General features: G+C 38.1%; 1 protein-coding gene across 7 annotated transcripts in view; it reads right to left on the bottom strand.

The window, feature by feature from the left end:
* Positions 1–23,120, bottom strand: part of AKAP11 (A-kinase anchoring protein 11) — a 48,972-nt gene extending 25,852 nt beyond the window's left edge. For 3 of the 7 annotated variants that reach the window (XM_067713445.1, XM_067713446.1, XM_067713451.1), the window contains exons 1-6: positions 13,245–13,347; positions 10,435–10,544; positions 6,295–6,411; positions 3,568–3,615; positions 1,981–2,115; positions 315–579 (exon numbers count right to left, since the gene is read on the bottom strand). In XM_067713445.1, coding sequence (XP_067569546.1) covers positions 315–579; positions 1,981–2,115; positions 3,568–3,615; positions 6,295–6,411; positions 10,435–10,544; positions 13,245–13,332 — 763 coding nt within the window. In that variant the 5' untranslated portion in view covers positions 13,333–13,347. Of the gene's footprint in view, positions 1–314; positions 580–1,980; positions 2,116–3,567; positions 3,616–6,294; positions 6,412–10,434; positions 10,545–13,244; positions 13,348–22,397; positions 22,524–22,616; positions 22,755–22,834 lie in introns of those variants that run through there. The other 4 variants (XM_067713448.1, XM_067713450.1, XM_067713449.1 and 1 more) reach the window with 4 other exon arrangements.
* Positions 23,121–25,606: the final 2,486 nt, after the last annotated feature.

The following is a 25,606-nucleotide window of genomic DNA, read 5'->3' as shown; positions in this document are numbered from 1 at the left end:
TTAGGTGACTCTGCCAGCTAAGTCTACTCAAATTTGAACTTAGGCATGTTCCAAACGCTTAATGTAATAAGGGAAACAGTATTTGAACAGTACTACCTAAGTAAGAAGAGAAAGAACAAAACTAAAAACCAGGTAACGATGAACTTAAAATCACAAGGAAATTAATTCCTCCATCAGAAAAAAAGATTTAGATGCTTAAACTTGATCAAATTTCAAAATAAATTTCAACTGAACAAGTCTGCCTTAAAACTTTTAAACCTGAACTTTACACCTTAATTCTCTATTTCAAGAAATAAATCTAGTAAGGAACAAACCATCATTATATGGCTTTGAAGCCTCTTCATCCTCTAAGTGCTCAAAGGCAGTGACAAAGTCATCTTCGATGGAAGATACTGACTGGTTAGTATCGTCATCATCTTCATCAGTGGCCTCAAGCTGGCACTTCTGATGCAAACATGTGTCCAGGGTGTACCTTATACCCATAGCATATTTACTTAGGAGACTAAAGAGAAAATCAATTCTGAGTCTTGGTAATGTAGATGACACTCTCATGACACAAAGCATTCCAGGATGATGACTCTTGGGAAAGATAAAAGATGATAAGAATAATTTTAATTTCAAAATATATTATACTTATAAGACATATTACCTGGAAATGAAGCCTAGAAATAACATGATTCCATTTAAAGAAAAAAAAAGAAGAAGAAAAGAAACACATGCATCCTGAAAGGCTCCCCAGTTTTGTAATGTTTAATTCTTTTCCTCATTCTTTCTCTATAATACTTCTCACTTCTCACTCTTTTTCTCCCATCTTTCTCTTATCCAGGTATTCAAATTCTACCTATTCTATCTCCTTAAATGTTAGAGAACTTGCTATCCATTCCTTTGACAATTATGTTTTCCTGTATTATTGTACAGTCCTGTGATTTTTATTTAATCATTCACCTAGTTCACCAACTACACTGTAAACTGCTTGAGGACAGGAACCAGGTCTTAGTCTTTCTGTATCCTATCTTCCTGTAGCTTTTAGTACGATACCACATTCTCTCCTATCATAAAAGAATCGTCCCCTCCTTTTACCTAAATTCCCCTAGTATTTCAGTTTACAATCATGTTTATAGCTTTGATTAAAAATAAAAGTCGCCAGATTTTTCCACACATATTATTTTTAAAAATGTAAATATTGACAAATGACTTACTCAAAAAACTAGAAATTAGATAAAATAGCTAATCACCTCTTGTATCCTAGCAAATAAAACAAAGTAAATATAAATGAAAAATATAATTAAGGAAATGAGGAGAGCAGTTCTACTTTTATCTGTAAATCTCATAATGAACACAGTGGTATTTTATACTTCAAGGAATAAGTAATTCACATTTTAAATATACTAATAATTCAATTTTCAGGAGGGAAAACATGCAATTCATTTTTCTTTGAGGTATTAACAACAAAGTTAACACTTAATAAAGAACTAAAAGCTCAATGTCACAAAACTAATGACCTCTCGGAAATGATGACATTTTTGTTTATAAACAAAGAACATATCTTCAGATATCCATTTTACATGGAATTTTTTAAACAAGAAAATGAGTTAAAGTATGTTCTCTAAAACATACAGCACAATATTTACAAATTTGAAACTGGAAATAAGAGGGAAAAATTCCTATGACTTATACACAGGTAGCAGTTCAAGAAATCCAGAAATAATCAAATTTTAGAAAAAAAATTAATATGTACTTGCATACCACTTACAGAGCTTCACACATGGAAAATCTAATTTAAAGCTATGACCAAAATTATTTTACCCTTCAGTGATTTCAAAGCTTCTTGAGTTAGATTTCTTATGAATCATATTTCCTTGAGATGGCATTAAACAAGAAGAAACTTCACCCAAGCATTTAAAAGTTTAATACACTAAATCAAATGTCACTGTAAAATTTGCCAACAAAAACTCATTAGAAATAATATATAAAAGTTACCTGGTTTAGAGGACCAGCGTTTATATCTGATGATTTATTTATATCCTTCATACAAATAATTTCATTTTCATTTAGACTGCAGAAGTGCAGTGAATTCAGAAGATCTGGGAGTTCCAAAGAAACTGCAGCCGAATCCTAATTTAAAGCAATAACACAATAAATAACACTGCAGCCTAACACTTTTGTTAAAGTCCCTACAATGCGGCCTGACAAAAAAATCATAAGGTCTACTGGTTAATACATCTTCCACTTCATAATAGTTAACATACGCAGTTTACTGGCCACAATTTTTTAAAAACTCAAAAATAAAATGTACTAAAGTATTTTAAAATGACTATTTCTGTAGCCTTTTAAACGTAATGATACCAAGCTATAACAAAATTTTACATGGTTATCTCACACATCCACGACAATTTAGGCATTTAATAGTTTTTAGCTGCAAATGTCAACCTGAAGTCCTAAAGTTTAACCATGGAATTTTTCAAATGGGATTCTTGCCTATAGAATATACTTCCTTGGAGCTTAAGTTACATATTTATAAAATCCAAGTCTATTTTTCTGCCTTTCCTCTCTAAGGTATTATATCAGACTTTACTGAAAATTTTATGAAGATGTAAAGGGAAAGGAACTGCCTTTGTTTTTCTTCTCATTTGCCCTTCTTATGTAACTGTTTTGCCCAGTGAAAAGAATAATTAACATCTTTGACCCTTCACAGAGTATTTTCCTGGTTTTATCAGTAATTCTTGAAGAGGAAGTAGAGTATGAAAGAAATATTCTGGATACTTCTTTCAGCCTTACGTTCTCGGGACTGTATCTTCTCTTGTGCCTTCTGTCTAAACTATTTCTTTCAGGCAAGAGCACAATCAAGACACACAGGAGAGTTTTCATTCGTCATCACCTGATATGCATTGTCTTTATAAATAATGCAGTGTTGCTTCTTCTACTAGGAGATGCTTTACTGCCACAAAAGGGAGCACGGCAATCACAAATTTTAAGAAGCGGTACGAGGTGAAAAAAAGTACGCCTACCACATCGACACGAGCTTCAACTCCTCTTCACGTAACTGTGAAGCTTTCCTTTGCTGATCCTAATCTCAACTGTCAGTCCCTTTATAAATACCTGCCTAAATCAAACAGGCTAAAATTTTTACACTGGTTAATCACAACTTTTTACAAATTTTATCTTTTAAATTTAACTCTATCTCAATTAAAAACGTAAGAATATGACTGTTGGAGCTAGATTATAAAAACATCAAAATAAAAAAATAAATCTTTCATTCTACATTATGACAATGGAGAAAACGTCAGCCTGTGGTTTGCAACCTTCTCAGATAAGTGACTTTTGTGGTCTCTTAACCTAAAACTGCTTTCTGTCATAACAAGAACGCTCGGTGAAAACACTGAAAGTGAAAATGTCCAAGGCACATTCAAAAATTGATCTCAAAAGGTCATCTTTTAACTTTAAATAGGAATGAAAACAGAAGAGTTTAATGTAAATTTGGGGCTAATAAGGCAAATTTTCCATGCTCTTAAAATTTGTTCCACATAATCTCTCAGGGCCCTTTCCAGTTCAATAAATTGACCATACCTGTATATGAGCAGCATCTGTTTCTTCATTAAAACCTAGAAATGTGACCTGAATAAAAAAGGAATAAAGATCCATTAAAATTTTAAAGTCTTATCTCAATTAGACGGTTGACAGAGCTGAGAAACAGAAAAAGAAAGCACACAAAGCATTAAAATGCTGCTGTTGTGAATAGGATGATTAATTTTTTCAAAGATGATCACAAAGTGTTTTCACCAAAGATTTGGCTCCAGAATTGAGGCTCCTAAACCTCCCCCACAGCCACTTCATTGGCCAGTTCAACCAGTTCTAGTCCCCAAACGTCTCTCACATGTGCCCACTTCTCTCCATAGCCCCTGATGCCACTTCTCACCTGTGCACCTCCAATCCTCTCCCACCTGCCCCAGGAATTATCCTGTCATTTCCCTGTCGAAACCTTTCCAGGCTTCTCAGTGCAAAGTCCTAACACAGGGCCCAAGGCTCTGGCTTAGCTGGTGCCTTCAACTTCCCCTCACTTTCAGTCATACACATGGGCCCCTTTCTGGGTCCAGAACACGCCAGGACATTCTTGCCTAGGGGCTTCAGAGTGGTGCCCTTTCAACCCGGATCTCTATTCCTTGGCTGTTTACATGCCTAGCTCCTCCTCATTCTTTAAGTTCCAACCTGAATGTCGCCTCCTCAGAGACGCCTTCCCTGGGCAACCCCAAGGCTACCTCCTGATTGACTCTTTGGGATATCATCACTTTTTTCCTTCAATGCCTTTACACAGAGATTTCTCTGCAAAATTTTATGTAAATTAAGTTACTGAAGAAAATCTAATGGCCTGAGGAAATGTCACATTATTAAGTAAAAAGGACAAGTTACAGAAATATGATACAGACTATGCACACAATTTCAACCTTATTTTTAAAAACATATGCATGGAAAATAATACTGGACGACAATATACCAACTTATAAGCAGTGATTAACTCTCAGTGATGGAATTATAAGTGATCTTATTTTTCTCTACTCTTTTCCCCATGGCTTTTTCTTTCTTAATTCACAGGATTAATGATAGTCATTTTCTTTCTTATGCTTTCAGTATTTCTTATTTTTCTATATAGATGATGTACACTTTTATAACCTGAAAAAGTATTATTTTAAAAATTTATATTCCCTTTATGTCTTTGACATCATAAGGAGAAATTCTGGCCACTTGAAGATAGACTAGTAAACTGTCTACTAAGCAAGTACTGTGACTAAAAATATGAAGCATTTAAATGGCAGCAATATGGATAATCAATTCTCAAGAATTAATGGAAAACAGCATAGTTGAAATACAGAGCAACACTCAATATACTTTTGATCTCTTTCTGATAATTAAAAAGCAAGTCAGAATCTTAGATTATTCCAGAATCTTTATTCTCATTAATTATGGGTACTACTTCACAGAAACGTTACAGTTAATTTCCAGGTGCCTAGGTAAGTTATTAACTTGCAGGAGCTGTCCCCTCACCTATAAAACTTAAGGTAACACACCTCCTCTCCCCCAGTTGTGAGGATTAATTAGATAATGTGAAGGAAAGTGCCTAGCAGCACATCATAGGCACTCGATAACAAAGAGACACTCAAATAACAAGTTTCCTTCCTTTCTTCAAAAAGATACTTGGAGATATCTATAGCCTAAAACGAAAAAATCCTTCTGTTCTTTCAAGTATCCTTTTACTGAATACAAAAGAGAAGATAAGCTGGCATAGGGTTTTGAAGGTGCCAGTAGAAGTTTGAATTTCCCACTGATTAAGGAATGTGGGCTCAGAGGGGCACTGTGTAAGCAACTAGAGAGAGACGGCTGGAAAACTGTTTGAGGGCAGAGGACACAGAAGACTTGTCACGCTTGGCAACGGCTGAGGATATTAGGAGTGGCTTGGCTTTACTAAAATAAAGTAAAAAAGGATAAAAAAGAGGAGAACAGCCAAGTGCCACAGCACTGAGCTGATACAAAAAGAAGAGGCACAGGTCAGAGACCATTACAGGGTCTGAAAGGTGTGCTCACCATCCTATAGAACTACTTCAAATACAGTTTCTCAAGGAATATGAAAGAAAATCATTCCCAAAAATAATAATCAAGATTTTTTATTAGAACCCTGATTTCAAAAAAATTTTTTAATTCACATATTTATTGGTTTTGAGCTTCAATGGCCTAATACCCTATCTCTCTTCTTTGGTAACATAAATGTATTAATGGACTATGGCAATATTGTTGAAAAAACTTTACTCCTTTTTATAGTAATAAATTCAAACAAAGGCTGGAAACGCTGATGCAACAGAGAAATAGATGAGCAAGTAGTCTGTCGTATCCTTAAGTGGTAAATATCCTAATTTCAAAATAAACGTACCACTACTTTTTCATTTTGAACCAAGGCACTGAATTTAAACAAGAAAACAATAACCCAAAAATGAATATAAGAAATAAGTATACATTTTGTTTCAGAATAGAAAATTTTCGTATGAAAGTCCCAATTACTGAACATAGCAGAAATCATCTAATATAGTGCTGTGTGTCTAATGGTAATGCCTGTGCACTGAATTAAATGTGCTCATTGTAATACACTAATGTTAGCAGGTATTTAATATTTAGAACAGGTACTTCTCACACATGTATTAATGTGCAGAGATTTTAGGCATTCTAAAAATAGACCATGCAGTTCTACAAAGCTACATGAAAATACATTGTGCTGTATTAGGAAAGGGTTAGTGTAATCTGTCAAACCTCAGTCAAACTGGCATGTTCATCCTGCTTTAAACAGTCCTCTGCTGATACACTGCATAGCTCCTTCTCACTCTGCAATAAAGACTTTACGGACTGGAACACATCTTCACTGAAGCTCTGAAAATAAAAGATATTCTTAATTTACTTAATTCTAAGACAAGGTAAAAAATCCTGGTGATGGATTAAATGAAGCGTCACTAACTTTCCAATGGATATTCACTGGAAACCTTTTGATGTAACAGAACTCAACTCAGCTGAGAGAAGAAAGAACAAAAGGCTAAAGTAGAGCTCCACATGTTCAACACACACATACCACAGCCCAGTCACTCAACCTATTGGAGACCACGAGGTCCTCAGCCAGGTTCTCTCACACTCACCCTGCACTAAAACCTAACAGATCACGTAACTGATTTCCAAGTCATTGGCAGAACAGGAGCAACAATTTATATAAGGAGATGATGTGGAAGCTAACAGTAAGGTATGCTAACAACGTGATGACTCTCATAACAAAGTTGGAGATGGAAAAAAAGAAAGATATGGTAACTCAAAACACAGCTTTTCAGGGGTCTTAAAGCAGCTGTATGATGAAAATGAAGGAAGGCATTCCAGATTGGAAAGAGAGAGATGTCACAAGTGCAAAGAAACAGAGGGAGGAAAAAGTTACATTAAAAAATGGGTATTAAATTTGGACATAAACAGAACATTAATTTCTCTCTACCTTCTGATTTGTTGATCTGCTCTTCTATCAGAAATGTCCTTACTCCCCAATGTTCCCCTGTAGAAATCCTACCCATCCCAAGACTTGTGAAGATTTTCCCATCCCTTAGTCATAATAAATCTCTAAGTTCCTACTGTATTGTTTGCACATTAAGATCATTTAACCTATATCACAACATATTATAATAACTGCTTTCATATATTTGTCTTTCTTACCCATTAAACCAAATTACTGAGGTCAGAGATTGTCTTTTACTCTATTTATTTCCCCAGATTTCAGTGCCTCACATACAAGATGAACTCAATAAATGTTCGCTAATTTTAATAAATTAAAAATTAGTGGAAATCTTATCCAAGAGAAGGGATACAAATATGAAATCAAAGAATTAAGAAAAAATGCAATGTTAAATTTGAACTTTCAATATGAACTCAAGAGTCTTCAGATACATGTCCTACCTTTTCCCACTGATACACCATAGAAGCAATGGCCCTCAGCAGCAATGAGCATACCCAGCACACAGATTTTGATTTCTAAATACCATTCACCAATTAAAAGAACTAGATCCCCCTTGACAGAATGGCTGGTTCCAGGTCTGAGGCAGAAATGTATGAAGTGTGGCTGGGACATCTTATTGTGAAAGAATGCAAGGACATGCAGATTAACTGGGTTATTTCAAAAGAACACAGAAGCCAACTTGAAGGAATTCCCATTGGCCAAATTTGGGATAATCTGAGCATCAAAAAATAAAAATGATAATGGAGTATAACAACTGAATTAAAAAAAAAAACTACAAGTCCATTAAAAGAGACAGATAAAAAGAGTGGGGATTGGGGGAGTGCGCTACTTTACATTAGAATGCTGGCTAACAGATATGAACAGAATGACAAAATTTAAAAACTCCGTTTGTAACTCCCTCCAATGTAATTACTGACTTAGGAAAGGATCATCCATTACCCTAATCCACTGGGTTAAAAGCTATTGGGGAACAAGATACACTGTTTTGCAACATCACCTTACAGATTATTTATTAATAGTGTTAATTACAAAGGGATTATGTGTCTTTAGATTGGAGATATCTGGTGGTTACAACTTATCTACCTGGTCAAGCCTGGCACTAACAATATGCACCGCCTAATCTGACAGAGTGGAATGACCATGACATCATCTTCGAGGTGTTCCTGCTGAACCGAAACACAGGGAAAAACAAATGAACTCAGAATATGGGAATGTTCTACAAGATAACTGGTACAGACTCTTCCAAAGATTTGCCATCATGAGAAAAGAATCTAGACCATTGAACTGGAGGAGACTGGGGGAGACCAAAGAAACACAATACCCAAACACAGAGTGTCAACCTCGCTTAGATCTTAGATGAGAGACAAGGAAAAAGTAACAAGGATATTTGAGACAACTGGGGAAATCTGTGCATGGATTGCATGTTAGACAGTGTTACTGAATTAACGATTTCCTGAGGGGTGGTAATAATGATGTTCTTAAGAGACACATGCTGATATATTAAGAAGAGAAGTAAAATAATGTCTGTAGCCTACTCTCACTTGGTTTCAAAAGGGAAGTGTGTATATATGTACACACACAGAATGGGTGTGGCAAAATGTTAACGGAGAGTGATTCTAAGTGAAGAGTATATGTGGTGTTTATTGCACTGGTTATTCCCCCAATATCTGAATATTCAAAAGTTTAAGTGATTCATTAATGAGTGGAAGTTTTCAGGCTAAGATATGAACATGAACTGAAAAAAGGAAAAAATATGAAATGTGAAATCTGAACATGAGCAGTCATTATAAACTCATGACAGTGAAGGAACAAAGGGCAGATCTTGATTTCTAAATACTATTCAGGGGTTCTTTGGAGAAATAGCCCGTTCCGAGGAAGGTAAAGTAGAAAGTGAAACTGGGTCAATTTTGTCCTAGAAAGCAAGGAAGCAATCAAAGAATTATGAGGCCGTGCATAACACACATACACATCAACAGTATATAATATAATATTTACATTCATGTATTTTTATCTAAAAGGGTTTCCAAGTATTCAAGTGAATTCAAACCAAATCTTTATCATGGGCCTAATATAAATAATGGTCTGAATAAAAAAGACATGAAATTAATAGCATAAAGTTTCAGCTGCAGCCTAATTCCTTATCTCAGGAATATACTGGGAAATTCAAGTCAAATAGGTAGGCAGGTAGTATAATGTCTGAAGAACAAGATCACTAGCTCACTACTATATTTTGTATATATGTATTTCTTAGTTCTAATTATTAATTTAAAGCAATCAGTACAATTTAAATATTAATTTAAAGCTACGGGTCCAATTGCTAATCTGAAAAAAAGTCACAATATACTCTAGCTTACAGAAAGAACAAATAGAGAAAATAGTTTTTATTGTACTTTTTTCAAATTAAAAAGGGGACCTACTAAGTTTAAAGGTACCTGGAAAACACATGGGGCATATTACTTAAAAGTGTAATTACTACACTGTTCCAAAATAAGTTTACTTTCTGTTTTCCAACTCCGCCGGCACCTTTCGATTTGACAACCACTCTCTTCCAGTTAGCAGTCAAATCCAAACATTTCTCAGATCTCTGAAGAAACGAGGAAATAAATGAAAAGGCAGGCCTAGCAGCTTACAAGAACACTAACAATTAGAAGCTGGAAAGAAGATGTGCAAAGGAGACAAGTGTTATCATAAGAGAGAAGAAAAGAAAGAAGCTGTAACGAAAGAAGTCAAAGGCCGTCTTAACATGTAAGGACTTGTCAAGAGTGTCATATAATGCAGAAGATGAAGCTAAAAAAAGGGTTCACCAAGACTGCTGACCATCCCCCAGTATTCATCCTTCCTTTCTGCCTTTAAGTAACACCCCCCCACACACAGTTTTAGCAAAGACAAAAATGTCAAGAAATGAAAGGGTAACCAAATCGTCTCAAGGGAGGAAAAGAGAGAGGGCTCTTCCTCAGACTAGAAAGCAGAGACGATCGGGAATCACATTTAATTTGCTCACTACTGATTATCCAGCCAATACCTAACATGGGGCCTGGCGCATAAGCAGCAGTCAAATTTATATTATATTTGCTGAGTGAATTAATGGATGGTAATATACATCTTTATAAGAAACGTCACACCTGATGCTTATACTGCTAAAAAGAAGAGAGGAAACTATCGGCTGAGAAGAAATAGGGAGATGTGATCTTTGGGAAATAAAGTTCATTGTCTTCATGATTTTATATCACTATTTTCATATGTGCCAATCTTTGCAGTATTTTATCATTATTCATTTCAATAATAAGATTCATTTTAAAAACAAGAATACCATAGCATAGCTGCTTAACAAGACTTCGACGTCAAAAAAACTGATCAACATTTTTATTAAAACTATCACTAAAAGGAATCCAATACAGTGAACTTACTTTTCTGACAGATGCTCTAGTTTTCATGTGACTGTTTCTGAAAGTCTGGAAGGTCGCCATAACTATATTGCTGTTGTAGGTAATCAGTGAAGAGCTAGTCCACAAAAGACCTAAAGAAAAAATATTAAAAGAAAATAACTATTTTATTGATCTTAGTGATTCAAGCAAGCATTTTGTGCTAACTTTTTTAAATTCAGTCATTTACAAAAAAAAAAAAAAAAAGAATTCTGAGACGTAAAAATTTATTAAGCAATCCAACATGAATATTTGAAAAATACGAATATTGGCACCTTAACGAGATACCAAATTATTACAAAAATCTTTTTAGGTTCAAAATGATTATAAACTAGTTTATCCATATCTAGTCAATCTCACTGCCCTTTTTTATTACAAATAAGAAAATATTTGAAAGCCTCAATAAGAAATATTTCAAAAGCCTTTTAAAAATCTAAAGCAGAGAACGTCACAAAAAGAATCTCAGCCTTCTTGCCTCCTAAAAGTCACTCTATCCCTACAGCAACTGTGAATGCTCTAAACATTCTTATTTCTTGGGCAGAAAGGTTTAATAACAAACAAATGAGAATACGAAATCTGTACATATCAAATAAAATCAGATAAAAACAAAGCCCTTATATAGGAATCTCAACAGCATACCAATGACGAGAGTTCAAAAACATCCAAGTTAAATGATTAATACTGTAGTATTTAAAACACATGCACAGACATGTGTTTATACACACACACATACACATCCTCCTTGGGAGAAACTCTGAAACTAAGTCTCAGCTTTTTATCAATGCTTTAATGAAGTATCTTTTAGAGCTTAAATCAACCTGGGCATTAACCACTCAATATCCACATTTGACCACAGTAACTTGTCCCTTCATTCAAAATCTACTTGCACTACATGCTATAGATACGGAGGAGAACAAGGCAAATATAGCCCATTTGGATCAGAGTCTTACAAGGAAAATGTTTTATTACAGTAAAGGGCAGGAGTGAGAACTGAATACTAAATCACTGAACACTAAAAAAATTGAATCAATAAAGATTTGAGAAACGGCTAATTAGTTTCAATCAAACTGGTCTTCTCAAGAATTACCTAGTTGAGGTTTTCAAGACATTTACTTAATATCAATTTATACTATGAAAACATTTATAGGCAAAACCACAACCTAGTCCCCTGCAGAACTGAAAAAAAAAAAAACCCTAAATTTTAGTGGAGTTCTAATTTTATATTCTTCCACAACAGAGATAAAACTAAGTGTGTGTGCAGGCAGGCACACACATGCACCTCCCTTTAGAGATTTCTATATTCTGATTTTTCACAAAGAATTCTTTTTTAGACAAAAAATTCCTATTCTATTCTGAACTAAGAAAAATCCTAGTGGTCTCTTTAACAATAAAATTTGATTAATGACTGGAATTGCAGCAAAATTGTCAGGCAAGGGAGGTCCCGATAGCACAAGATAAAGAACCATACACCAGGATGCAGAAAAGTAGCATTTGTGTCCCTGTTGTACCTCTCATTAGCTTTGTTTCCTCTAGGTAAATTGCAATATCTCTGCATCTGTTTCCTCCATGTATATTACATAGGTGTGTATGATGTATATTACCTCGATGTATATTACCCTACTTACTGGACAAGTTTATTGTAAGAATCAAATGGAAAATTTAGGGGAGGCACTTGGGAAACCATAAAACATAGGTAAGAGAAAAATTAAATATTTACTTATGGACCAAAATGATCAAAAGGACCAAAATTCTCAAAACAAGGTGTAAATACACAGGTCTATGTAACCAAGGCAAGAAAATAATTCTTTTCTTTGTCCCAGGCCAAGTCACTCTCTCTTTTTTTTCAGCTGCCAAAAACCCTCAGGGGCAAGTGGACTTGCCTCAAACTTCACATAAAACATATAAAACATAGAGGCCAACACAAGGGTGCCAGCAAAGTGAAACACTCAAATTCATCTCCTGAGTAAACCGGCACCACCTTTCTGGAGGGCAATTTTGTACTGCATGTCAGAACCCTGAAAATATTCCTATCCTATGACACAACCGTTCTATTTCTGGGAATTCATCAAAGGAACTGATGCTCCTGGAGCAGCGAGGGTTCTAAGGAGAGTTTATAATGCACCAATTGCTGTGCTAAGAGATTTCCTTGCACATCTCATTTAATCCTTAGGACTGGCAGAGCAGTACTCCAGTTCTACCATGAGAAAAACAGAGGCAAGAGGAAGGGGTTAACAATTCACCAGGCCCACACAGTAAGCAGCAGAGGGCTGAGATGCAAATCCAAATCTTCAAATTCTAGCACCCAGGCTCTTACCCTCTTCTCTATAGTGTATATAGGCTTGAAAAGCTGTTCACCACACTTCGTAATAGAGGGAAATAAAGAAGCACTCTAGATGCCAGAAACAGGAGAGAGACTGAATTACCTAGAGTGCAGTCCCACAATGCCAGGAGGGCAGCCATTACACACAACTTGGAAGGACAGAGGACCAGCACACAGAGCATCTTTACTTTCTCAGACCCCTAACCTTGCAGAGAGGGCGGTGTTGGGAAAAGAGATGAGAGACAGCAATGACCTTTGCAGCTGCTGACTAAAGTCAACAAGAGCAAAGATTAAACTCAAACTCACTGGAGGCTTCACCAGGCAAGAAACTACTGACCCATTACCTCACCTGAAGGTGGAGGTGCAACAGGCCAAGCCCCTGAGGGAAGAAACAGTCACACGGAAGTAGGGGAAGATCAAGGGGCTCTGATACAACATCCCGGATCTGACACCTCAAGCTACCCCAGTTCATTACCTGCAATATTCCTGAACAGCTGACCTAATAGAACACCCTTTTCAAAGCTGAGTACTAAAGAATCCGGTATGGACCTATGAAGAATCATTTAAAAACAAAACAAAACAAAAAACCACATAAGAGATATACTAAAGAAAGAAAAACACTCCAGACAAATATACTCATGCCACCTGAAACTCACATTATCTGTTTTTAGAATAGTACCTCAGAATTTATATTAATAAAAAAGAAACTAAATTTAATTCCACGTTTACACTCGCTTCACTCATTGAAGAAAAATACACTTACTGAATCCTACTCCATAGCTTTGTGTTCAACTTAAAACATAAGTAAAATATTAACCTCACAAAGAAAAAAAACCTATGAGAGAATATCTACGCAACAGTCCATAAAAGTGGATCCGGCATGAGATGACATGACTCATACTTCTGATAAAGCAAAGGAACAAAAATCATCTTTGAAAGGATATAAAGGCAGATGGGGGGAGAAAGTAACACAGTAGGGTTCCCTCACCATCTTTTATAATTAGAGAGATATAATTAGAGAGAATGTAGTTTTAGACAGATTTCACAAATGGAGCAAAAATAGAGTATTTTCCCTTGGAACACCTTTATGTTACAATAATAAACTTTTCACTTAACGCTTTTTTGTTTTGTGTCCCATTCTTGGTGAGTAAACAAGAGTCCTAAATAGGGAATAACTAAGGGTGTTTCCCTAGAGTCAAATAAATTAAAGTGAACCTGGATAATTTTTTAAAAAGCAGATCAGAGGCAAAGTACAGATGGGCAACGCAGACAACTGAAAAGTAAGCTGCTGGAGCTCAGGAAAGCCACAGGATATAAAAACACCACCATAAAATAAATGAAATCCCCTGAGAAGCAGCAAAAAAGCAGAATAGATATTACAACCAAGAAAGTTTTAAGAAATATCACAGAACGTAAAAGAAAACAAATGAAAGATAGAGAAACAACTATAAACAGTAAACAGGTATTGGACACTTTGAATATATTACACCTACCCCTTTGATCCTGCGATTTCACTTCTGAAAATTTATCCTACATGTGTACTTGCACAAAATTCACAAAGATATATGTGAAAGAATATTCACGAAAACAAAAAAGGATGAAAAGCTAAAGATAACCTAGAAGCCCATCAATTCAAATAAATTATAATACTTTCATATGACTATTACCCAGCTGTTGGAAAGAGAGCAACACATACTGATGTGACAGCATGTCCACAATATATTAAGGGAAAAAGCAAGTTACAGGACAATGTAAATAGTGTGCTCTCTACTTGAGATTTTTTATTTTTAAAATGATATACACACACAACTGACACTCATGTGTGTGTTTGTACAGGCCTAGGAAATACTATGATAGATATAGACTAAACTCATGATAGTGGCCACTTGTGACAACTAGGATTTTTTTTAACGTCCTAAAATGTCAAATACCTATAATATGGAAAGATGATAGATTATTAAATAAAATAAGGCAGCTTCCAGCATGTTCACATTATCCCATTTTGTGTAAAACCTCTATGACTACATGTGTGCATTTATATAATACATGCAATATAAAAGAGAACATACACTAGATGGGTATAAACATTGGCTTTATCTGGGTAGACGCAATTATGTGTTTCTAGATGTGCATAAATTCTTTTATAATAAGAAAAATATTTCCAAAGTCTTTCCTCTCCTCTCCTCTGGCCTAAGTATTCAGGTCAGCATCATATATTTCTTGATCTTTTTTTTTACCATGAGCTAACAGAGCCAAGGACTCTCTGAAATTCCTTCCTAGCCCTCTATCGACAATACTGTCCTATTGTGACCCTCCTCCTCCTGCACTAGTTCTCTGACTTCAGTACCTGTACGGATCAGCTTAAATCTATTACCTCCCTCCAACAAGATCTGAATTCAGGAAGTCTACATGGAACCCAGAAATCTGTATCTTTTACAAGTACCCTATGTGGTTTCTGACTGAGAAACGGCTGTCTATCTATCTCTTTACCATTACATTAGTCTCCTTCCAAAATTATTTCATAACTCGTTACTCAATGACTAATAATTCTAACCTCCTCTTTGGTACTCATTTTATTTAGTCTTCCAAGGATATTTTATTTCTACCTCTGGTTTAACTATGCAAATAACTCCCCAACATATATCTCCAGTTCAGTTCTTGCACCTGAGTTTCAGTTCCTTATACCCAATTTTTATTAGATACTTCCAAGTAAATATCCCAGTTACTCCAAAATCAGCATGCTCAAAAACTGAATAAAACTTTCCTCTCTAAACAATCTCCTCCTGTTTTCTCTGTATCAGTAACACCCAGTAAACCAGTCAAGCCAGTAGGTCTTTCCCTCAGTCACTACTGACTATCACATCTAGTCAATAACCAAACCCTAACCCATCATCCTCCTAAACTTCCCTCAGATGTGCCCTCTCCTCCATCAGCTGAACTGCTACTTACTCTTCACACATCAGTTCAAGGACCTCCCTTCTTGAGAACGCTTGGCTCATCTCCTGTATCCCTCCTTGCCGGAACAAGCAGCCACCTCCTTTATGTCCCCACAGTGGTTTGTCCTTTATTCCTTTGATGCCATTGTTTGCATGCTTCCCTCCTTTTGTGAGTTTTGAAGACAAGTGTTTTTTATTGTATTTGTATTCTAGCACAGTAAGCATTCAAACGTCCGCTGAATAAATAAAAAGCAATTATTTTTAAAGAGCAAAGCTGACCTTTAAATGTTGGAATGGACACTTCTACATTTAATGAATTATTTGTGAAAATATAATTAAAAGTTTCCAATAATTTCTACTTTTATAATATTTATAATAAATGCTCCAAGTATATATTTTGGCCAAATCCCAAAGGTCCAAGTGTTAAAAATATTCTGTTGAATATAACTAAATAGGGCAAAATATATGAAACATTGCTTTTCAAACATCAGACGAGAGACAACGCAAGACTATGATCCCTGAGAGAAGAGAAACACTTCCAGGTCACAACACAAGGAGAGGAAAGCTAAGCAAGTCTGCAGTCTCACCGAGCTGCAGAAACAGAGGTCGTAGTTTGGGAAGGCCAAGGTGGTTAGAACTTGCAGGGCAGATACACTGGAGGGAGAGCTCAGAAAGAGTGAGAGCTTTAGAGATCTGCAGGTGGGCTTCCCTAGGGTCCCTGACCGAATGCTGATCTGTGCCGAGTAGCTGAGGTTGGGGAAATAACGACTAGAGAGCAGTAGGCCAAACAACACCTGGAGCCAGACAGGGCTTGGGAACAGTCCGCATTCCCACCAACCAGAGTGGGAAAACTTTCTAATGTATCAGGTAATGGATGGACTCCTCAGAAGGGAATTGCTTTAGTTGAGGAACAAAGTCAGCACTACGCGGAAGGCTGTTCTGGACTCACCCTAACAAAGCTTAAAGGCGAGCCTCAAAACAACCCAACAGATTCCAAATGACCGACCTATTAACCCCAACTAAATCCAACACTCCTAAGGATTACAACAAAACTGAGCGAGCGACAGCATAAAATTCAGTGACTGGCACACAGTCAAAAATTATCAGGTACACAACAGAGGAGAAAAATATGACCCATAAGCAGGAGGAAATAAGTCACTAAGTGCAGATCCAGAAGTGAAAGAGATGATGGAATGAACAGAAAAGATGTTAAAACTATATTATTGGAACAAATGTGTTCCATACACTTAAGAAGGGAGAGGAAAACATGATCATGATAAGGAAAGAAACAGAAGAGGGAAGACACTCAAATTGAACTTCTAGAGATGAAAATAAAATACATACCAGATGCAATTATAACAGATTCGATACTGCAAGAGAAAAGTTCAGTGAACTTAAAGACCTAGCAATAGAAACTATCCAAAATGCTGCACAGAGAAACTTAAAAACAAACAAGCAAAGCAGCATCGATGGCCCACTGTAAAAGGTGAATAACTGGAATCCTAAAACTTGTGGGGGGGGGGGCAAGGGGGCAATATATGAAGACAAAATGGCTCAGAACTTCCCAAAGTTGATGAAAACCAAAAACTAATAGATGCAAGGAAGATTAACAAACCCTAAGAAAAATAAACACGAGGAAGACCACACCAATATACATCATAACCAAGTTTCTGAAAACCAGTGATAAAGAGAAAAATCTTAAAAGCAACCAGACAGAAAAGTACACATTACATACAGAAGAACAAAGACAACGAATTTCTTATCAGAAACTATGCCAAACCATAAAATAAGACAATGGAGCAACATCTAAAAAGAGTGTCAACCCAGATATCCATACCCAAATATCTTTCAAAAATTAAGGCAAAATAATTTGAACTAAAAGAAGCTGTGAGAATTCATCCCCAGCCAACCATCACTAGAATCACTGTTTAAAACAAGAAAGAAAAAATTCCACAGGCAAAAGAAAAACAATACCTGATGGAAATTTGGGTCTAAACTAAGGGTAATACCTCAAAGGGTCAATATGAGGGTAATATAAAAAAATATTTTCTCCTTTTTTAATTCCTTAAAGAACAACTTTAAACTGACAATAACAATGTAATATGGGGTTTAGAAGTAAAGTGTATGATAAAATAACACATAGCATATGGTGTGCTGGAACTGAAAAAATACTGTCCCTACACTATACAAGAAGTGACATTGCTAAGTTACCTTGTAAACGCCAGAGCAACCATCACAAAAAACCAGAATAATACCTAATAGCAAACAGTGGTGTGAAGGGGATGCTATCCCTTTCTTGCAGATAAGGAAGCTGAGGCTCATCTTCCTAGGATGGCTATGAGAATGCAATTAAATAATACATTTAAAAACAGTACCTCATATAGAAGGAACTGAAATGTTAGCTTCTTCCTTGGGTACAGACCTGCTGTTTAACTTATAAAATCTAAAAATACCACAGCTATCAGTTATTACTTTGTCTTTCAAACCAATAGTCAATCATGTAAAAAAGATGTGACTGTAACCTAATTGATTATCTATTAAGATATTTGCTTCTCTATAGTTTCCTGTATACCAACAATAAACACAACTTTAAAAAAAAAAACCTAAAATATTGAGGCTGTGCTTTCAATGTGAATATGCTTCCTAGAAGGTAGAGTAATAATGTTCTTAACCTTATGCATAACTCCCACCTACAAGATTATTTTTAACAAAAAATATGTTCAGAATTTTAACTCAGGAACACAGTTTTCCTTATCAGTAACATCTGTGACGCCACGACTCTTAAGAGTATATGGCTGAAAAAGCATTTAAGCAGCTCTTGCAAATAGTAATAAGGCTCTATCCTAAGCTGCCAGCAGCAGGAATGAGTGAACGGATCTGCTTTGTAGATGGTCCAGTGCTCGGCACAGAGGAGACATTCTAAAAGCCTGTGCAGAACTTATTAACCGACAGAATACATGAGGCATAAAAACAGGAAGAGTGTGGAAGATAATTTCTAGGTTTCACGCTTGGGGAGCTAGAAGAAATAACTGGCAGACAGCATTATTTTATGTCAAGGTACTATCCAAAGGGCACCTAAAAAATACATTCAGTTGGCACGGTGAGAGCTAGAGATGTTACTCTAGGAATCATCCGCATATCCAGAGCTTGAAAGCTGATCCTAGAGACAGGGAAAAAACAGAGGATCAAGAGGGAATCTAAGAGGACAACCATGATAAAGGGTTCCCGGCAGGTAAACGAAGAACCACAAATAAGTGGCAGTCAAAGCAGGTGAGGCAGAGATTCAGAATTTAGGGGTCACTGAAGTCAAGAAACAGTTTTAAGTATGGAGTGGTCAGCAGTAGACTTGTACACTCCTGAGGGCAGGAATGATATCCTTCCTTCTCCAAACGCTGCAGGAGTCCGCGCCACAGTGCCCGCCACACAGCTTGCCCTCAGTCACAGTCACGCCATGTTTTTCACAACAGAAGGTGCTGTTATTGCACCCATTTTACACATAAGAAAACTGAGGCACAAAACATTTACATAATTTGCCCTCACACACCTAGGAGAATCTGTCCTGAAGGAGATCATTGCTGAGAGCAAATTTAGCGCAGTACTAGGGAAAAACTCAAAACTGCAGGATGTTAGAAGTACACCAGAAGTACCCACCTTTTCTCCCCTTGTTCACACCCCCTGCACTAGAGAACTTGCAGTACCCAGTCTGAAAAAGTACAAACTGTGAGACACACCTACATCTCCTCCCCCAGCCGTTTTCCCATTTCCATCTTCCCCCACCCTCAGCCAACTGGACTACAGGTAGGTACCTGACCAACTGAAGTATCTCTCCAGAAATTTCAGAATTAAGATATGGAGATATTTGTTGAGAACCATGCTACAAAATAAAAATATCTTGTGTTGTCACCACAGCAAACCAAAGTTTCATGCAAACCAAAGGTATGGGGAAGCAGAAACCAAGAGCTTTAAAGAGAGTCAATCTGAAAGAAACTGTAACAGACATTACAGAGTCATAGAGACACAAGACTATGTCATGTGTTTCCAGAGAAAAACTGGCAGAGTAACTGCCTCAAGATGTTCTGGTTTCCAGGACGCTGAGCTGGGCTTCAGAGGCAGTCCTGCAACTGTAGGACAAACGCCCTTTTTAAGTAAGTTAATTCAAATGGTTTCTGTTCCTTGCAGCCAAATAATCTCAAGACATCAGAAGAGGTCAAAGAAAAAACACTGGGTAAGCAGTCACTATGTGCTTCACAGTAACTTTGAGGTTTTTAGCTCTCCTATCAGGGATGAAGAAAAAGAGCTCCACTAACATCAATGAACAGATCTGCTGGACTCCCAAACACAAACTCTTTTACACGGTACCTCATTTTCATTCACATAACATCCAATCCATTCCAAGCCTCTGCCATTTATCTTATTTTTTTCCCCATGAAACATTCTCAGATTAATCCAAAAATGTTAACTTTTCTTCTGTCCAGTCTCTAACCTATACATTTCAAATGCCTTTATGCTAGTATTTTATAATAAAATAAACTTGTGTATATATAAAGATGAGTGGCAGATCTGTTTGGTTTGTTCTTAAACTGATGAAGTGTTTTTGTCTCCTTGCTTTACCAGTTTATACACCCTTAACTCAAGCCCAGGCCAGCTTAGATCTTTTCCTGACCTGTCCCACCCCTCATTTCCTCCGAATGGCTGATTTTACTACTAAAATTCAGGCCACTTAACAGAAAAAGGATAATTCAGCTTACCTAAATATTTATCCTTCCCAAAGTGACTTCAATTACTTTTCAAAGGCACTATGAAACAAGTATCTACATCCTAAGCTTGAAACCCTTGCCAAACGGTGATAAAGACCAGCAAAAAATTCTGGTTTTCTGTCCCTGAGAATCAGTTTGCCAAGATGAAATGGCAGAGAACTTCTTAACTCTGTAACAGGTCTCTTTCGCCCATTCTCAAAAAGACACTGCTAAAGTTTTTCACATTTTCTCCAAGTATAGACAGCTCCACTGCCTATTTATAACTAGAAATTTTCCTAAGAATAACCTAAAATGTATCATCTGATTTGGTTTGATTTACTTTCCCAGACATTAAGTTCCTGGAATTTTTTTTAATTAAAAAAAGAAAGACAATTTAAACGTACTATCCTTTTACCAGCCTCAAAAGGCAAAGGAAGACTTCTTCAGCTTCTAGACTTATCCCAGGAGTTCAGAAGCCAGAGAATTTCTCACTGTGGTTCAGGGACTTCAGCAAGTCCCATATCCTCAACAGCTGGGAAATATCATTAGCCTGGAGGTAAACCACTAGGCCCTTATTAGTAGTGCAGCTATGTGGGTACAGACACTCATCACTACCAGTTCAGCCTGGGAATCCATTTGTTCTGACTGCCTTACATTCTCTGATCACTTATAAACTGTTAGTCACAGCTACAACTAACAGTGAAATTCACTGTCAACCTTTGGGTCAGTTCTGCCAGAAGGACCATAAAAAAGTATGCATAACCAGCGTACTAACTGAAAAACGTGACTGTGTATATAAAATGATTCATTAAATGGCACTATTTTAACTAACACTGATTGTGCTAGGAACTGTGCTGCCATTTATCCTAAAATCATAAATAATAATAACACATTAAAATCTTCTTTGCATTGCTGAGTACCCTAAATTTTCTGAGTACTCTATATTTTCTATTTCCAGACATATCAAAATCAGTATCAATCAATATAACATCCTTAACGAGGTGGAAATAAGGTAGGGAAAGCTTATGAGTTTTGCAAGGGGCTGAATAATTACAAAGCTGAAAAGAGAACCAGAATTTTTAACTACAATCTGCACTAAAGCCATTAGGTATGTACCTCAGCAGTATTTCTCACCCTGAAATTTCCTTAGCATCTTAAGCTAAACCACTTCCAGTTTAATAAGGTCTCCGAGGAGGGAAAGCAGAACTGCTACCACGTCATACCACTGTGGTTTAGGTTCTACTGCCATTGTCATTTTACCAACGTTTTTAATACTTTGGTCACATACACTTTTTTTAATAAAGCAGTTTAAGTGCCTGGAATAAAAGAGTAAGTACACCCAATCCATTCGGAACATTGATGGCCAGCATTTGAGCCATGTAACAGCGTTGAAGAAAATCTGACAGCAAATCCAAATCAAAACACTCCGAGGAACTGCTGGACGCTTTCCGTTTTTGTCACAAGATTTGGTTTGTGCCTGGTTCCAGGGCTCAAGGGTTCTGACAGTGAAGGATGCTGTTCGAGGACAAAGTGCAATGTCCTCCTCCTCCATATGCTCCTGTGCGCGCACCACGAACACAAACTAAGCATACGCAGCAGCACGCACGGAGGGGACCCGGCTCTGAAGACCACCCTGGGGATGGAAACTAAGCTTGTCATCCAAGGGGGACGCTGCTCCGCCGCCACACTCGGACCCCTGGAAGACCCATTTCCAGCCCGAGGACACCCCTCCCCCACGGCCCGGGGCCTCGAGCTTCCTACCTCCGCCCCGCTCCTCCCGCCCTCCTCCCACCGCCGTACGAAGGCGCAGCTCGGGGCAGCTCCGAAGTCGGGCAGGGACTGCGGGTAGACGAAGGGGCTGCGGCGCCCGAGCCAGGCCGCTATATCCACCGCGGCCCGCCTCCACCCCAGCCAACGGCGCTGCTCACGCCGCGGGCGGATCCGCGCCCGGCTCACCTGGGGGCCGCAGCCTCCGCAGCTCACAGGCATGTCACCGGCCCGCAACGACCAGCCGCACGAGCTGCAGAGCAGGCGGGCGCCCCCTCCCGCAGCGGCCCCCCAGCCCTCCCCCCCTCCCCGCCCCGCGGCCCGCCCCCGGCCTGCCCACCCCCGGCTTCCGCCGCAGCAACTCCAGCCCGCAACACCTCCTAGTCCTCACGCCTCCCACTCACTCACGCGAGAGGGTGGCACGCCTCTCGCGAGAAGAACCCCGCGCCAAAGCCCGCGCAAAAGTGGGTGGGCTTTTTTAAAAAGGAAAAAAGGAACAGGAAAAACCTTCCCACGTGCTCCAGGGCAGCTAGCAGGACCGCCCCGCGCATCATGTGACCACGCCCAGCTGCCCCTCCATTGGCCAGAATCCGCTGGGCCAGGGGCGCTTTAAACTCGAGGCTGACCTTCGAACCTGCTGCAGACGTCTTGCGCGCTTCCTGGTCCGTTACCTTGGAAACTGTTTAACCCTTTCCTCTGGCAAAATATCCAAATCTTGGCTTTCTTTCTGCAGTTTTGGTTTAAGGCCCTGCCACCTTTCCTTCGTCCCCTTGGTTTTACCGCCTGGGGTCAGTTGGGCTCCCTCTTCGCCCCAGGCTAGCTTTGCTTTCTTCTGATTCCCGGGGCCCTTCTCATAGCGGCAGCCCCACCAGATCGGACGGCCCAAGAAAGGCTCATCCTTTGGGATAGCTCCGCCCCTTCTCCCCAGCATCTCTAGGGAGGATCACTCACAGCGCACCAGGCCAACTGCCCTATCCTAACCTCAACAATTAGCATCAAGGGATCTCCGGGCCCTAGTGCTCACCCTTCCGTCGTTACGCGATATCGCAATCGGGAAGTAAAAGCATTGGTCACGGAGAAACCAAGCTCTAGATGAAAAGCTAATATGTAGAAACAAGGTAGAATCAGAAGGGCGAATCCAATGATGTTGCAGTCTCCTCGAAGACATCTATCCCTCAAGGGTGGAAATACCTGATAGATGAGAAAGACGTTTTTAAGTGTAACCTCATTATGAGTTTTGCCCTGGTTGGGAGAAAGGGGCAGGGAAGAAAGGGTATATTCGTATGTTCATTTCTTCATTTAACAAATTTTTGTTGAGCTCCTACATATGTTAGGCACTCCTCCAGGCTCTTGATTGAGCTGCCTCGAAGACAGATAAATCTAGGTTCTAGGTAGCTTATGGGGGGGAGGGGAGAAAAATGTCGTTAGTGTTAAGCTCTGTGCAGAGGAAATACAGTGAATGATGTGATGGTGATTGTGATGGGGTGACCCTTTTGAGGAGGAGACATTTAAGAAGTGGTTGGCTTAACAGGCATGCAAATATCAGAGGGAAGAGCATTCCAGGCAAAGGATACAGCTAATTCAAAGGCCCTAAATAGGGTTTGAGGGGGAAGGTATGAGAAAGTAAGAGGAAATAAGCTTGGAAATGTGCTTGGAGAAGTAAACAAGCATTGGTTACATCCTGTAGGGCTTTGTAAGCCAATAAAGGAATTAGGGAGTTTATTCTGAGTGCAGTGGAAAGCACTGGAGAGTTTTAAATAGGGGAGAGACACCTATGGTTTAATTTTTTTAAAGCTCTTCGCTGCGGAGAATGGATTTTAAGGAGACCACAGAGGAAGCAGGGAGATTAGGAGATTTGTAATCTATGTAAGAGAGACTCCTGAAAATTTTTAATTTCCAATGACCTTGACATTCCTATTCTAAAATCCATTAGGTCAGAGTCCTGGTTCTGTTTGCCTGTTTTGTTAAGAACATCTAGATATCCTTCAGTTACTGCTGTTTAATTACAGTTGGAGAAATAAATGGGAAATTTTGTTACTTGGGAAAATGAATGGCCCAAAAGGAAAGTCACCTTTGATTTGTTTTCCTCCATTTACAACACACAGATAACCACCTCTTCTGTCCAAAAGTCAGTTCTAAGAAAAACCAACATAAAATGATGTTCAATGCAGATATTTATTCCTAAGTATAAGATTTGAAAAGATAGAGGTTGAAGGCTAGAAAATGAAGATGTTTCACTAACAGAAACAGAAATCAGGAGACCTGAGTTCCAACTGGAAGAACTCATTAACTCAAGCAAATCAAAGTACCTTATCATCCTTGAATCTCAGCTTCCTCATACATAAAACAAGGCAATGAACTAACCTACACGCAAGGTGGTTAAGCCTGAATTACACTTTGGCATGCACACACCAGCAAGACGGAAGCTGAAAAGGGAAATGAAATGAATTTTTATAAAAACCTAACAGAGTCGTCAGCACCTGCCAAATGAAATTGGAAGTGCGCGCGCGCGCGCGCGCACACACACACACCAGCTGAGGAACTATGAAACTGATTAATACAGATACCAGGAATGTTTCCCTAAGAAACCTTGGCCTTCTCAGAGTGTGAAAACGGAAGCATTGCCACCTGCTCAACCTCATACTCCCTTTCTCTGTAGCTATTTTGAACCTATGTAGTATTTAGTGAATAATGATGCACCTTTTCCTAATCAAGATTTAAGAACTAGAAAAGAAATGTTTAAAAGATCTGGAGCGATATTTTAAACTTAACACCTTGGTTTTAATGAAAATAAGATTTCAAGAAACATTGTATCTTTTTTTGAAATGAAAAGTGCTGAATGAGAAAAGGTATTATTTTAACACATTAAGATCATTCTTTTAAACTGCTGAAGGAACTGAGTACTCCTTTGAGTGCTGTTTGCAGTCCTTATAATGATTAACTGAAACAGCTGCTTGTTACTGCTAATTTAGATGAACAATGGGCTCAACTCTACCATTCTAACCTAAATTAAAACAGCCATAAATCCTCCCAAGTCACACTAGCAACACAGTCACTGTGGTGTCTCTTGCCAGCTACCATTATTTTGAATCCAACGAATGTAAAGTGAGAAGAAATTAGGGTTGAAATCCATTTCTACAGGTGTCCCTAGTTCCTGGATTGTTTTTATTTTCTTTTTTAACAGCTTTATTGAGCTATAATCCACATACAATACAATTCACCCAGTTAAAATGTACAGTTCAGTGGTTTTGGTATAGTCCCAGAGTTGTGTAATCATCACCAAAATCTTATTTTAGAACAGTATTTTCCCCCACAACAGAACCCCCATACCCATTAGCAGTCAATCCTCCACCTTGTCCCCAGCCCTAAGCAATGACTAATCTATTTATGCGTTTATA

The sequence above is a fragment of the Pseudorca crassidens genome, chromosome 18 (genome assembly GCF_039906515.1).
Source record: "Pseudorca crassidens isolate mPseCra1 chromosome 18, mPseCra1.hap1, whole genome shotgun sequence".
Taxonomy (NCBI): Eukaryota; Metazoa; Chordata; class Mammalia; order Artiodactyla; family Delphinidae; genus Pseudorca; species Pseudorca crassidens.
Note: the sequence above shows the minus strand (reverse complement) of the source record. Positions and strands in the feature narration are given on the sequence as shown.